At 36.3% G+C, this 16,135-nt stretch overlaps 1 protein-coding gene across 6 annotated transcripts in view; it reads left to right on the top strand.

The window, feature by feature from the left end:
- Positions 1-16,135, top strand: part of RASA2 (RAS p21 protein activator 2) — a 142,699-nt gene that overhangs the window by 73,785 nt on the left and 52,779 nt on the right. For all 6 annotated transcript variants that reach the window (XM_032347149.1, XM_032347160.1, XM_032347155.1 and 3 more), the window contains exons 6-9: positions 7,716-7,799; positions 10,270-10,342; positions 13,671-13,747; positions 14,742-14,843. In XM_032347149.1, coding sequence (XP_032203040.1) covers positions 7,716-7,799; positions 10,270-10,342; positions 13,671-13,747; positions 14,742-14,843 — 336 coding nt within the window. The remainder of the gene's footprint in view (positions 1-7,715; positions 7,800-10,269; positions 10,343-13,670; positions 13,748-14,741; positions 14,844-16,135) is intronic.

The raw sequence follows: 16,135 nt of genomic DNA, 5'->3' as shown, positions 1-16,135 counted from the left end.
CCACCATTTAGATTTACTATGAGTAACTTGACCAGACCTTATGGATGAGCATTTGGGTTATTGTCCATAGAATTAGCTTTCTTTTGATTTGTATTAGTATGTATTTTTCCATTCTTTTAACCAGAACCTCTGCTTTTTAATTGGTGTGTTTAGCCATTTACATACATGTTTATTGTTCTGTCTTTATGTTTATCTTTTCTTCTGCCATATCAAATCTTTTGTTAATCCCATTCAGTGTGTTTTTTCATGTCAGATGTGTTTTTCATCTCCAGAAGTTCCAACTTCTTATGTTTTCTGTATCTCTATAGAGAGATACAATTTATGAACATGAATACATGAACATATGAGTATAGATTTTAAAATCTATTATTTTTAAATTCTTGCATAATTAACACAGTGTTATATTGGTTTCAGTTATACAATACAGTGATTCATCAGTTCTGTACATTGTTCATTGCCTATCATGATAAGTGTACTCTTAATCCGGTTTACCTATTTCCCCCATCCTCCCGCCCACCTCCCCTCTGGTAACCATCAGTTTGTTGTCTAGTTAAGAGTCTGGTGGTGTTTTTTTTTTTTTTTTTTAAAGATGTTATTTATTTATTTGTCAGAGAGAGTGAGCACAGGCAGACAGAGTGGCAGGCAGAGGCAGAGGGAGAAGCAGGCTCCCCGCTGAGCAGGGAGCCCGATGTGGGACTCGATCCCAGGACGCTGGGATCATGACCCGAGCCGAAGGCAGCCACTTAACCAACTGAGCCACCCAGGCATCCCAAGAGTCTGGTGTTTTTTATTCTTTGTTTGATTTGTTTCTTAAATTCTTTTTTTTTTTTTTTTTAAGATTTTATTTATTTATTTGACAGAGAGAGATCACAAGTAGGCAGAGAGGCAGGCAGAGAGAGAGAGAGGAGGAAGCAGTCTCCCCGCTGAGCAGAGAGCCCAATGCGGGACTCGATCCCAGGACCCTGAGATCATGACCTGAGCCAAAGGCAGCGGCTTAACCCACTGAGCCACCCAGGCGCCCCTGTTTCTTAAATTCTTAATGTGAGTGAAATCATATGGTATTTGTCTTTCACTGACTTTTTCCTTAGTGTAATATCCTCTACATGGATCCATCCATGTTGTTGCAAATGGCAAGATTTTATACTCTTTTATGGATTAGTAATATTCTGTATGTACATACTACCTCTTTATCCATCCGTCTATTAATGGACACATGGGTTGCTTCCATAATTTGGTTATTGTAAATAATACTGCAGTAAACAGGGGTGCCTTGGTGGCTTAGTTGTTAAGCATCTGCCTTTGGCTCAGGTCATGATCCCAGGGTTCTGGGATCGAGCCCTGCAATGGGCTCCTTGCTCAGCAGGAAGCCTGCTTCTCCTTCTCCCACTCCCCCTGCTTGTGTTCCCTCTCTCTCCGTCTCTCTCTCTCTGTCAAATAAATAAATAAAATCTTAAAAAAAAAAACTGCAGTAAACATAAGGAGTGCATATATCTTTTCAAATTAGTGTTTTCATATTTTTGGGGTAAATGTTCAGTAGTAGAATTACTGAATCACATGGTAATTCTATTTTTGTATTTTTGAGGAAGCTCCATCCTATTTTTCCTGGTGGCTACACCAGTGTGCATTCTCACTAACAGTACAGGAGGGTTCCTTTTTCTCCATATCCTTGCTAGTGCTTCTTGTTTTTTGTGTTTTTTATGCACAGGTGGTATCTCAGTGTGGTTTTCATTTGTATTTCCTTGATGATGAGTAATTTTAAGCATCTTCTCGTGTCTATTGGCCGTCTGCATGTCTTCTTTGGAGAAATGTCTGTGCGTGTCTTCTGCCCATTTTTAGATTCGATTACTTGTTTTTTGGGTGTTGAGTTGTGTAAATTCTTTATGTATTTTGGATACTAACCCTTTATTGGACATATCATTTGCAAATACCTTCTCCTGTTCAGTAGATTGTCTTTTAGTTTTGTTAGTTCCTTCCTTTGCTGTGCTTTTTATTTTGATACAGTCCTAATATTTTACTTTTGCTTTTGTTTCCATTACCTGAGGAAACTTATCTAGAAAACTGTTGCTGCAGCCAGTGTCAGAGAAATTACTGCCTATGCTCTCTTCTAGAATTTTTATGGCCTCAGGTGTCACATTTAGATTCTTAATCCATTTTGAGATTTTTTTTTATGGTATAAGAAAAAGTGGTCCAGTTTCATTCTTTGTCATGTATCTGTCCAGTTTTCTCAACACGTTTGTTGAAGAGACTGTCTTTTTCCCATTTCATATCCTTGCTTCCTTTGTCGAAGATTAATCATATAATAATGGGTTTATTTCTGGGCTCTCTGTTCTGTTCCATTAATCTGTATGACTTTTTTTTCTGCCAGTACCCTACTGTTTTGATTACTATGGATACATAGTGTATCTTGAAATCTGGGATTGCAGTACTTCAGTACTTTGTTTTCAAGATTGATTTGGCTAGGGGCACCTGGGTGGCCTCTTCCACTGACTCAGATCATGATCTCAGGGTCCTGGGATCGAGCCCCTCATTGGGCTGTCAGCTCTGCAGGATGCCTGCTTCCCCCTCTCTCTCTGCCTGCCTCTCTGCCTACTTGTGATCTTTCTCTCTGTCAAATAAATAAAATCTTTATTTAAAAAAAAAAAAAGTGTAATGTGTAAGCCTGATGATTCACAGACCTGTACCCCTGGGGCAAATAATACATTATGTGTGAATTTTTAAAAAAAGATTATTTTGGCTATTCAGAGTCTTTTGTGGTTCCATACAAATTTTAGGATTGTTTATTCTAGTTCTGTGAACAAGGCTGTTGTTGTTTTGAAAGGGATTGCATTAAATGTGTACCTTGCTTTGAGTAGTATGGATTTTAGCAATATTTGTTCTCCCAATCCATGAGCATGAAATACCTTTCCATGTGTTTCTGTCATCTTCACTTTCTTTCATCAGTGTATTATAATTAACAGAGTACAGATCTTCCACTTCTTTGGCTATGTTTATTACTAGGCATTTTATTATTTTGGACACAATTATAAATGGGATTTTTTTCTTAATTTCTCTATTCTATTTAATTATTAATGTATAGAAATGCAATGAATTTCTGTATATTGATTTTGTATTGTGAAACCTTACTGAAATCATTTAGGAGTTCTAGTTTTTTGGTGGAGTTTTTAGGGTTTTCTATATACAGTAGTGTGTCATCTACAAATAGTGAAAGTTTTACTTCTTCCTTACCATTTGGATGTCTTTTATTTTTGTTTTCTGATTGCTGTGGCTAGGACTTCCAGTACTGTGTTGAATAAAAGTGATGAGAGTGGACATTCTTGTTTTATTTCTGATCTTACAGGGAAAACTCTTGTTTTTTTCCTATTAAGGATGTTGTTAGCTGTGGGTTTTTCATAGAAGGCATTCATTATGTTGAGGTATGTTCCCTCTAAACTTATTTTAATGAGGGTTTTTATCATGAATGGATGTCCTACTTTGTTCAGTGCTTTTTCTGTATCTGTTGAAATGACCGTGTGGTTTTCATCCTTTCTCTTGTTGATGTGATATATCGCATAGATTGATTTGTGAATATTGAACCACCCTTGCATTCTGGGAATAAATCCCACTCAATCACAATGAATGATTTTTTAAAACATATTATTGGATTTGATTTGCTAATTTTTTGTTGAGTATTTCTGCCTCTACTTTCATCAGAAATTTTAGCTTGTAGTTCCCTTTTTTTGTAGTGTCTTTATCTAGTGTTGGTATCAGGGTAATGCTGGCCTCATAGAATGAATTTAGAAGCCTTCCTGTCTCTTGTATTTTTTGTAATAGTTTGAAAAGAATAGATATTAACTCATCTTTACAAATGTTTGATAGAATTCACCAGTGACACCGTCTGGTCCTAGACTTTTATTTGTTGGGAAGGTTTTGATTATTGATTGGATTTCATTGCTGGTAATTATCTGTTCACATTTTCCATTTTTTCCTAATTCAGTTTTGGAAACTTGGATATTTCTAGGAATTTGTCTATTTTCGGTTGTCCGGCACATAAATTTTTCATACTGTTCTCTAATTATCCTTTTTATTTCTGTGGTGTCAGTTGTTATTTCTCCTCTTTCGTTTCTGATTTTGTTTTCAAGTCCTCTCTTGCTCTGTTTCCCCCTCTCCCCCTCTGGGGATTCTGGCTAAAGGATTATCAATTTTGTTGATATTTTCAAAGAACCAGCTTCTGGTTTCATTGATATGTTTTATTTTTTAAGTTTCTATTTCATTTATTTCTCCTCTGATCTTTATTTCCTTCCTCTTACTGGTTTCTTGAGTGCTGCTTTTTCTGGCTCATTTATGTGCAAGATTAGGTTGTTTATTTGGGATTTTTATTGTTTCTTGAGATATCATTATGGCTCATTTTTTTTTATTCTTTGTGTTCTTGGTTATTTTCTATTTGATCCTAGGCATTATGAAGTTTCTGGATATTTTTATATTTTTATCAGTATACTTGAGGACCCAGTTAAGTAACTTAGAAACAGTTTCATTCTTTCGTGGTTTGCTTTTAAACTTTGATGGATGGAATAAGAACAGCTTTTAGTCTTGGACTTACGTTTTCTCAGTCCTGAGGCAGCATCTATAAATTACCAGGTTTCATAATATGGCTGGTAGGACCTTGTGCTATTTGTGCGCTTCAAGAATTGTTCCTTCTGCCTTTTTTTTTTTTTAAGATTTTATTTATGTATTTGCGAGAGAGAGAAGCAAGAGAGCATGAGTGGGGGGAGAGGGAGAAGCAGACTCCCCACTGAGCAGAAAGCCCTGATGCGGGGCTTAATCCTAGGACCTCAGGATTACAATCCAAGCTAAAGGCCTTCTGCTGTTTTCAGATGATTCTTTCTCTAGTCTCAGTTTCCTTACATACACATGCTTATCAACACTCTGCTAATGACTCCAGAGGGATTCTTGTAGCTCTCTGGAATTTTCTTTTTGTGCAGCTCTTCTTTTCTCTGGTACTCTGCCTTTGAAACTCTAGTTCCCAACTAACAATTCTCCCTCTAGCAATATGGTGGGAGAGTTAGGGGCTTACTTCATTTCTTCTGCCCTCAGAGATCAGTGTATTGCACTGCCAGTTTTTGTTCTTTTTTCCCCCCAGTTATTTCAGGCAGGGAGGTAATTCTGTTCCCTCTTATTCCATCTTAGCTGTACATAGATATTAACACTTGTCTTCTAGTGTAAAAACAAACCTCAAGGAAGAGATTCAGGCCATTCTGTATTTTAAACAAGTTTGGACTAAATTTATTTTCCTTTGCAATTTCTAGAAAATGTATTAATATCAAATGTCATAGTTAAACAAAATGTAAGATCATTTGGTATACTAAGCTCATTTTCAACATTTGTTTTCTGTTCATCCATGGTTTATGGTATGAATTTGCTTGATTCACTGATTAGAAGAATAGTTTAATCTAGGTAATTAGAAAAATATTTCATGACATGCAGTAAATAACATAATTTGTATTTAATAGTCTTAAGTTTGTCAGAAAGCAATTTTTTAAAAGATTTTATTTATTTATTTGACACAGAGAGAGAGAGAGAAAGATCACAAGTAGGTAGAAACAGGCAGACAGGGGAGGGGAAAGAGCAGAGAGCCTGATGTGGGGCTCGATCGCAGGACCCTGAGATCATGACCCGAGCCGAAGGCAAAGGCTTTAACCCACTGATCCACCCAGGTGCACCCCCCCCTTTTTTTTAACTTTTTTTTTTTTTTTTTGTAAGATTATATATTTATTTATTTATTTATTTGACAGAGAGAGAGAGAGAGAGAGAGATCACAAGTAGGCAGAGAGGCAGGCAGAGACAGAGAGAGGGCGAAGCAGGCTCCCGGCTGAGCAGAGAGCCTGATAGTGGGGCTCCATCCCAGGACTCTGGGATCATGACCTGAGCTGAAGGCAGAGGCTTTAACCCACTGAGCCACCCAGGCGCCCCTGTCAGAAAACAATTTTAAAACTGTCTTATATTTAAAAATTAAGACCACTTCTGATGATTTCTGTAGATTCATACTTTTGGCTTATGGGCATCATTGTTTGGCTTTGTGGAATATTCTTATAGAAATCTTGGTGTAATGAACTGCATTTCTCTCAGGTTTTTTATAACTCATAAAATTACAGTGGCTTTCTGGGGCACTTGGGTGGCTCAGTTGGTTAAGCGGCTGCCTTCAGCTCAGGTCATGATCCCAGAGTCCTGGGATCGAGCCCCACATCAGGATCCCTGCTCAGCAGAGAGCCTGCTTCTCCTCCTTCCTCTGCCTGCTGCTCTGCCTACTTGTGGTCTCTCTCTCTCTCTCTCTAATAAGTGAATAAAATCTTAAAAAAAAAATTATAGTGGCTTTCTGTAATTCAGATTTCTTAATTAATACATACATGAGATAAATTTGGTATTACAAGGAGAGTAATACAATAAATTCAGGCGCAATAGGGAATGTGGAAAGACACTGGACTTGAGAAACAGTTAAGAAAGTAGAAGTTGGGTCTTGGCCCACTTTGTACTAGTTGTATTACCTTTAGCCTTTTTTTTGTTCCTGTGTTACATAATCTTTTTTGGTCCTTACTTTCTTCTTTAAGGTGTTTTTTCTCAAAGGCAGTTGTGGGAGTTAGATACATTTTGTGAAAATACATTGTAAACTACAAGTGCTGTGTAAAAAACCAAGTATCATTTTGAGATTCAGCCTAAGGATTATAAATTTCAAACAGTATGTAGTTGGAAAATTTGACTGTACCTGAGCCTAACATTTTAATAACCAGAAGTATTATCTTGGCCTGTGCTTTCTTTGGTTAGTTTCAGAAATTTTTTAAATTTGATTTTTGATATGCAGTTTAATAGACATGAGTCATATTATCATTTCTTTCTTTGCTTGGCAGCACGGCATATACACTTCACCCACATATATGATCTGTGGGTTGTGGAGAGAAATAAGGATGTTGCTCAGTAGCCCACGTATTTCAACAAAGAATACTCTTCAGTAACTCTCATGAGTTTCTCTTAAACATTAGGAAAGGCAGACCCTTAAATGTTAAACTAAATATGTGAACTCAATATTGAGTGAGAAAATGTGAGGAGCAGACCATTAAGTTAAATTCTATGTCCTCTGTAAATACCAGGGACTTTACCTGTAGAGCTGAGTAGAAGACCTTGGTTTTTAAGTTCTGAAACATTTCTTGTAGAATGATACAGGAGCTGTTACTGAGACTCAAAATAAAAGGCTACAGAATTGTGGGAGGCTTGCCCTCTATTTATGAATCAGATTTTAAGTGGAAACCACAGTCGTTTCCTTGTTTCTCATTCATGCTTTAGCAGAGGATGTGATGCCATAGATCTAGCTTGGTTTGTAGTTTCTCCTTTAAGGTTCACACCACATTCTTTTCCTGTTTAGAAGCCACAGCAGTTTTAATATATTATCAAACCACAGAATGTACCTTGCTGGATATTTACTTGGGGAATGTGTGCTACATATTATTTGGTAGAGCCAATACTGATCGTGGCAGTCTAGTTTAAGTCATATTTCGGAAATACAGCATAAGTAGATAAAAGTGCACAATATAGATAGATGGATGTGGGGTAGGTGTGATATATAGGCATACATCTGCACACTTGTGGAAAACAATTTTAACCCTTTGATTATATTAATTTTATATTTTAAAATAATGCTTTATATTGTTTAACTTGAATATATGTTAATTTTGTTTTTTCTTTCTTAGCATCATGGCATGCCATGGGTTGCCTCTCATAAATGGACAAAGCTGTGACCCTTATGCAACAGTTTCTCTAGTGGGCCCTTCTAGGTAATGTTTTGTTTTGTTTTTTAAGTTTTTATTTAAATTCCAGTTAGTTAACATACACTATAATACTAGTTTCAGGTGTATAATACAGTGATCCAACATTTTCATACAACACCCAGTGCTCATCACATGTGCACTCCTTAATCCCCATCCCCTATTTCTCCCACCCCCCATTTCTCCCATGCCCCCACCCACCTCCCTGCCGGTAATCATTAGTTTGTTATCTGTAGTTAAGAGTCAGTGTTTCTTGATTTGCCTCTCTTTTTTTTTCCCCCATGCTCATTTGTTTCTGAAATTCCACATATGAGTGAAATCATATGGTATCTGTCTTTCTCTGACTGGCTTATTTCACTTAGCCTAATACTCTCTAACTCCATCCGTGTCATTGGTAGGTAGTGTTTATTGAATTATTATTAGATTTTTTTAAACTCTAAACACATAATTTCAAACATGCCTTTATTTTCCATAAGTACACTGATTTTAATCCAGAAATGTAAACATCTCTGGATCTGAAGACTTAGTATGTATATGGGCTTAAATGATTTCCTTCTTCGACAGTAGATGCTTCATTACATTGAAATGATCACTGGTTGGCTTCTATTTGTAACCTGGAGTTAGGAATTCAGAGTAGGAGAGCAAATTATTATTAGATTTTTATGTTTTAAAATGTGACTTTAAGAATTACAAGATTAAGATTTTAAGAATAAATGCTAAATGGCTATTTATGACACAAAGTTAATGAATGCTTTGAAAGAAACATTTTTAGTGAGTTCTGTTATACATTTGCAAACAACCAAGTCCTATTCTTTTTTTTTTTATTTTTTATAAACATGTGTTTTTATCCCCAGGGGTACAGGTCTGTGAATCACCAGGTTTACACACTTCACAGCACTCACCAAAGCACATACCCTCCCCAATGCCAAGTCCTATTCTTACAGAAAGAAAGTAGATGCCATTTCAGATATGCTGGACTCTTAGACTGTGGGGAGCAATGTTAGTTTTATAGTAGTTAAAATGTTCTTTAAAACATAAATTTGACCTTCCTCACTCATCATTGGCCTTCCTACCTTCAAATGTCTTAGATTTTATATGGGTAAATCCTGTTTTAAGAAATGCTAGCTCAGATTCCCAAGGCAGTTTCCATATTTTTATCTGGAAAACTGCTAGGAACTAAAAATGCCTTTTCTGCTCATGGCATCTGTGCTCTGCAGAGAGATTCCAAGCTGTAGACAGCCTGCTGAAGTACCAGAACATGGTAAAGTGCACCATATCATTGATTTAAATTATTTCTAATGATTTATGGAAAAACCTATAGCAATTTATATATTTTGTATTTTTTAACTTCATTATGATTTCTTCCAGCGCCTGACTAGTCTGAAATTTGCCTACAACTTTGAAGGTTTAAAATCAGGAAACAAAGAGCAAATATTTGCTTTATACCAAACTCATACATACATACACAGACACATACCCCTTCTCCCCAACTTCAGGCTCTCTAGGTATTCTTTTTTTAAAATTTATTTTTATTAATTTTTCTTAATTCCAAAATAGTCAGCATACAGTGTTACATTAGTTTCAGGTGTACAATAGAAGTATTTTTTATTTTTTAGAAAATCACCAGTAAGTCACTTTGAAAAAATGTATTAATACATGTATATAAAGTACCTAGTGCCATGACTAGTACTTACTGTGTGCTCAAACAGTATTGCACTGTTAGCACTATAGATGCTTCTAAAGTTGAAAGCAGATACTCAGTCCTTTAACATTCATGTTATCAGAGGGATTAGTTCTAGATGTTAAGAATGTTTAACCTAATTGAGCTATTTTTTTGTTTCCATTTATAATCTGTAGCTAAAGACAAATTCTTTAGTGTAATCATTTAGTAACATACAAGTGGAAACCATTTGCTTGTGAATTCCGTTTTAAGAGTCATTATTAGTATTGATAGTGTACTATCATCACATAAGATGTTAAAATTGGGAGAGGGTGGGGAAAGACTGCATGGGATTTCTGTGTACATTTCTTTGCAATCTTCTCTAATTATTTCATAAGAAAAAGTTTTTTTAAAAAGCCATATTGTAAGCCCAAGAAATAAATTTAGTTAAGAATGCTTTTTGTGTTCCTCAGGTATTTTTCAGCATAGATAAAGGTACTCTGAATCTCACTGTCTTCCTTTTACCATTCTGATACAAAATAAGCTTGTATATGTAAAATAAGCTCGATAGTCAGCCTAGTGTAGCCATAGAGAGAAAATACAATCTGGTCATATATCGCATATACAAACTTGTATTTTCTTTGATTTGGGTCTTTAGAAACATGTCAGATTTTTTCCCCAAGTAATATTTAAAACTATAGTTTTCCTTGAGTCATCTTAACAGCTAAAGGGAAGTCAGGCTCCCTGGTTGGAAATAGCATGTTTTATAATTGTGTACCATTAAGTTCTACAAGGTAAAACTCTACCACATTGGAACAGGAATGACCAAAAGAAGACAAAAGTAAAGAAGAAAACAAGCAATCCGCAGTTTAATGAAATCTTTTATTTTGAGGTAACTTTTTATTTTATATAAATGTTGACATTGAATATTTAATATTGAATGCTGGTTTACTTCTTTTTTTGAACTATAGCCATAGTAATCAATTAATCAGCTAATGCAACTAAGCATTTTTATTCCAAGAACAGTAGAACCATGATATAATGTGGTAGAGGACCAGTATATAAAACAAATAAAGGCAGAACTACAATCGATTTGGGGATAGGAAGGACTAGGGCCACACCTACTCTCTATTCATCCCTATTACCACATCCTCCTTCACACACCCTCCCACCTTATCCAGCCCCCCACCTGACACACAGTGGCCACTGAACTCTTATACTGAGTACTACTGTTTGAAAATCACTAGTAAAGTAAGTATGACATCAGTTGGTTGGAGTTCTTGTCCCAGTTGATGTGGAATAAATCACTAAATGTGAGGTTTAAGTTTATCTTGTGAAAAGATAATTTTGTAAGAGAAAACACTAGCTACCTACCTGACAGAGTTTTTAGGAGGCTCAAATGTGAGAATGCGTTGAGACCATAAAGTGCTATAAGATTAAAGCCTTATTATTAAGTTCTTTTTAGCTAATTGCCTCTATAGACAAATGCTTGTTTTCATAGAGATCTTCAACTGCCTTGAAGTTGCCCCAAAATATAGTGCTTTGGAGTTCTTTACTGTGGAGCATTTGTTAAAGAAATCCTTTTTCATATTATTTGAAAACTACAGGGAAGAAAAAGATCTCTGATTTCTAAAAGATTGTGTTCTAACCATAGAACATGTCGCAAGTGAGATTAGTTAGCATGTAGGAAGATTTGGGGAAAAGTTCCATTGTGTGCTTTTTCCTCTTTTGTATGTGTGTTTTTCTTGATAATTCCAAGTGGAGAGGAGTGAGAGCACATCTAGCCATGCCTCCTTACTATATAAAGAAAAATAGGTTGAGGAAAATACCAAAATTGAAGTAGGAAGAATTGTGGGGGTAGAGGCAAGGGAGAAAGAAAAATAAAAGAAAAAGCACCAGTATGAGACTTTTCCATTTCCTGGCTAAGGACTTCGGTGGTTATATATTTATCAGTGGCTATTAAATCTAGCCTGCAGAAAACATGGGGCAACTTGGAGCAAGCAGATGGCCTTTTGAAAGGCAAGGTCTGACCTGCTTGCTGTATTCAGGTGTACATATGAAGCCTTAAAATATTTATTCAAAAAGCCCTTTGTTGAGCAGATTATAAAGATGAGATTCAATCTCTGTCTTCGAGCTAAAGCAAGAGACACAAAGCACATATATGCATGCATACACACAGCAGCAAAATTCAGTAGATACAGGGAAGGTTAGATGAGTTTTCCAGCTGAGTTAAGTTAGGGAGGAGTATTAGAGAGAAAGAACATTTTGAGCATAGACAAAGAGACAGAAAAGCAGTAAGTTACATCCAAAGAATAGCAAATAGTGATTTAACTGGAAGGGTTCTATAAGAGAATAATTGGAGCAAAGCTTAAAAGCTAGACTAGGACCAACTATGAAAGGCCTTGACTACCTGTGGCTAACATGCTTACAGAGTAGCTGTTGAATGTTTTTGAGCCTGGAAGTGGTAAGAGTAATGCAGTGTTTCAGGAAGAATTAACCGTGATCTGTGGGCCAATAGCTGAGAAAGAACAGAAATAAGAGAGAGACTCATAGTTTAGGTGGGGTTTTTTGTTGTTGGTTTTTTTTGTTGTTATTTTTTTAAAAAGGAAGGTGGAAGGGCTTCTGATCCAAGAGAGTAACATGGGAAAAGAGAGGAAGTGACAGATGAGAAAGAAGCTGTAGAGGGGAGGATAACAAATTGATTATAGAAGAAAAGACAAAGGGAAAAGTCAGTTGTCCTCATGGTTTCAAATCTGGAATAAGGGAAAAGTTAAGGAAAACACAAATGGTTCAGTTGGGGACATAATGAACTTGAGGTCTGATGTGAAAACGCCTCAGTAGGGAGTTCATGACAAACATAAGATGGCTGATGGCTGTAGATAAGCACTCAAGATTTGCTTGCCAGAGAGTCAAGGAAGCCAGGGGAATAGAGGCATACAACATAGGAGAAAAGTGAGGAAGCTCAGTTCTGCCACTTACAAAGTATTCAGCTTTGAGCATGTCTTAATTTCTGTCCTTTAACTTCCTCATTTTCAAGATGAGGATAATAAATCTAGCCCTGCCTGCTTCAAAACAGCATTCTGATGAACAAAGAAGATAATGGATGTGAAAGCACTTTGTAAACTGTATAGCCCTTTGCAGCTCTTAGAGCAACATAAAAGTTAAAACCGCGGAGAAAACCAGTATTTATAGGTTCTGAAGAAGAAGAAGTCCCACAGGAAGAAGCAGAGAACAGGAGGTTGCCTGGGTAGTGCATGGGTAAATTCAAAACAATGTTTCTGGGAAAGGAGGTATGGTTGTACTCACTTGTTCTGGGCTCAAGGAAGATGAGAACTAAGGACTCATCATCAGACCTGGTGACTAAGAGAGGAGTTTGGGGAGGGTGATCTGTGAGGAAACCAGATCTTAAGGAGTCACTGTAGTGACTGGGTGTGAGGAAGTGGCGGCTACAAGGATGGATTACAGTTTTGAGATATTTGTCTGTGAAAGGAAGGAGATAAATAGGAAGACCATAATTTAAGTATAGAATTTTTCTTAGACTTGAGTGAGGTGAATAAGCTGGTAAAAAGCTTTAATTAAAATAGATGAAATGTTTTTGTTTTGTTTTGGTGCTGAAACCTGGGAATAGATCAAATGTTTACTGCATGCTTACTGTATGTCATGCATGGGTGGAATAGTCTTGGAGAAGAGGAGGATCATCTCATCTCTTGTTCAGAATAAATGAAAACTCATAAGTAGAAGGACCATGTGAGAAGAATAAGTTCAGGTGGATGGTAGCAGAGGAAGTCCCTGCCAGTTGCCTTGGTATTTTTGGTAAAAATGTGAGAAGGAAGTGTAAGGATAGAATTGATATCTTGAGAAATGTAGGAAAGTCTTCAAACAGTTCTTCGCATGTGCAGCTTCGCCAAAATAGAACGCTTTCACTCTTTGAGCCACTATGAGATTACATATGAGTCATAGAACCTAGTGTTGCTGTAGATTGAGTTGATAAGGAAGGGCATGGAGGCAAAATTGCCTTTGGTGTTTTTGTACTGCCTTACTCTTACCTCCCTGCTACTTCCATAACTATTTTTATCTTTAGCTTTGGGAGAACTATTGCCTAAGCATTTTCCTCTGTTTATAATAAACACAATTGAACATTTTAGAGATGATAGTTTTTTAAGTTCATGTAGGAAAAAATATTTTAAAATTTTTTGTAAACTAAAATGTTTTGTTCACAGGTAACCAGATCCAGTAGTTACACAAGAAAGTCTCAGTTCCAGGTAGAAGAGGAGGACATTGAAAAGCTAGAAATTAGGTATTTGTCTTAGAGTTTTAAAGATCTGCTTTTTTTGGTGCCAAAAGAAAATCCTAAATCCAAAATAGAAAAACCATAAAAAGAAAATAGGTAAACCAAGCTTAATAGACTTCTCTTTAGCAAGATGGTTGATGAAACTTAGAGAAACAGGCATCTTATTTAAATTCATACTATCTTTTCAAAATCCGTTTTCTTTGCAGAAGTAGTCAAGGTATATTTATTTAATACCAAAGATGACCTGATTTTCACCTGTTTTATTATATTTTTAATTTTCACAAATTTAATTGCTCTTTAAATTTCTTAATCTAACATAATGGATGCAAAGAATATATAGAAAAGTAATTATATATTAGCCAATTTAGAAATAATTTTTTTATTCTTCTTAACATATCTGCTGTCTAACAGAAATTTCAGTGAGGTAAGAAGTCTTGTAAGATAATTCAACAGGTGCATGTGTTTGAAGTTTGTGCTATTTAGGTCTTAAATCTCTGCTGTTTGGGAGGGCAAAGTTCTGTAAGTGCATGTACAGGTGTGGTGTTAACAGTGTGTTCATCTAAAGGGTGTATTAGTCACATGTTTGGAATGATCAGGTAATGTATTTTTTTAAAATCACCTATCTTTACATATTAACTGGCTCTAATTGAGAAAGAAACTGTAGTCTTGTGTTGGTTTCTTTTCTCAAATTCAACAAGGTTAACTCCAGTTCTTACTGCTACAGGTTAAAATAAAGCCTAGACTTTGAAACTAAGAAACTTAAGTGCTTTCTTTTAGACTATTTAAAATAGTTATACTCTGTGCTTATAAAATAAAAGCTACTGCAATATTTTCTTTTCTTAGTTTAGTTAGTGAGGTATATGACAACGCTAACATCTCTTACTTTTAAGCATGTAAAATTAATGCTTTAATGCAATCAAAGTGATTTGAAGCTACCTGTTGGCGTGTATGCTCTTAAACATTGTTCGCAAAAAATAAAGTTTAATTTTTAAATTTTCAGAATCGACTTGTGGAATAATGGAAACCTGGTCCAAGATATTTTCCTGGGTGAGATTAAGGTTCCTGTGAATGTGTTAAGAAATGATTCTTCTCATCAAGCCTGGTAAGAAGACAAACATTGTAGTGAACTCTACAGTAGGTCATCCCCTTTAATAAAATGGACAAGCAAATAAATGCTTACTATATGCATATTTTTAAAATTTGAGATAGAATAAGCCAGAAGTCATTAACTTTAATTGATTTGGTTATTAATTTATTTTTGCAGAAATAAAAGTACATTCATAGTTTTATGACTTGACCTCTAGTACTGAGATGTAAGAACTGAATTATCTAGGAATATTGTTCTGTTCAAAAATGAAATCTTAACTCTAAGGAGAAAATGAAAATCATTTAAAACATTGAGTAGGAGTTGCCCATGTGAGAAGATGCTTGGTCACAGATCAGCATCTGCAGTCCAGAAGCCTTATTAATGGTGATAGGAACTGTGGATGTTTGAAAACAGAGGATTTTTGATAGGGAATCAACTGTTAATGGGCTTTAACCAGTAATTTTTTTCCTTTACCACACCCCGCTGAAATGCACTGTGAATGGCCCTGATGTTATTTTAAATGTCTAGGGTCAGTGCGCCTTGGTGGTTCAATTGGTTGAGCATCCATCCAGCTCATGATTTCAGCTGAGGTTATGATCTCAGGATTGTGAAATCAAGCCCCACATTGGGCTCTATGCTCAGCTGGGAATCTGCTTGAGATTCTACCCCTACTCCCACTCCTGAGTAAATAAATGTGTGTCTAGGGTTCAGATGTTGAGCCGATTCAGTAAATACTTTCTTGAGGTGCTCTGGTGGCTCAGTAATAGTTACTTTATTATTTTACCTATTCATGTCTTTAACAGTGACATTAAACTGATGGTAGATAAAACATACTGTTCATACATTAAACTGGTGTTATTTTCCTTAGCAGAATTGATGCAGAACTATCATTTTTTTCTGCTGAGAGCACTTATAAGCACGCCTGTCCTGCCCCTTCCAGTAGGTTGCCCAGCAGCCCTCATGCTAGACTTGGGTTTCCACTGAGCATAAATAAACAGGCCTTTCTCTTTGCCTCTAAGGCCTGCTATTTAGAACTCAGTTTCAGTGCCTAGAAGAGGAGTTGGAATTGTTGGAATTAAGTGTTTATTTTTTTTTTTTTAAGATTTTATTTATTTATTTGACAGGCAGAGAGGCAGGCAGAGGGAGGGGGAAGCAGGCTCCCTGCTGAGCAGAGAGCTGGATGTGGGGCTCGATCCCAGGACCCTGGGATCATGACCTGAGCCAAAGGCAGAGGCCTTAACCCACTGAGCCACCCAGGTACCCGGGAATTAAGTGTTTAGAGGTTTCTTACTGTGGGCATCAATCTC

Source organism: Mustela erminea, chromosome 1 (genome assembly GCF_009829155.1).
Source record: "Mustela erminea isolate mMusErm1 chromosome 1, mMusErm1.Pri, whole genome shotgun sequence".
NCBI classification, from domain to species: domain Eukaryota; kingdom Metazoa; phylum Chordata; class Mammalia; order Carnivora; family Mustelidae; genus Mustela; species Mustela erminea.
Note: the sequence above shows the minus strand (reverse complement) of the source record. Positions and strands in the feature narration are given on the sequence as shown.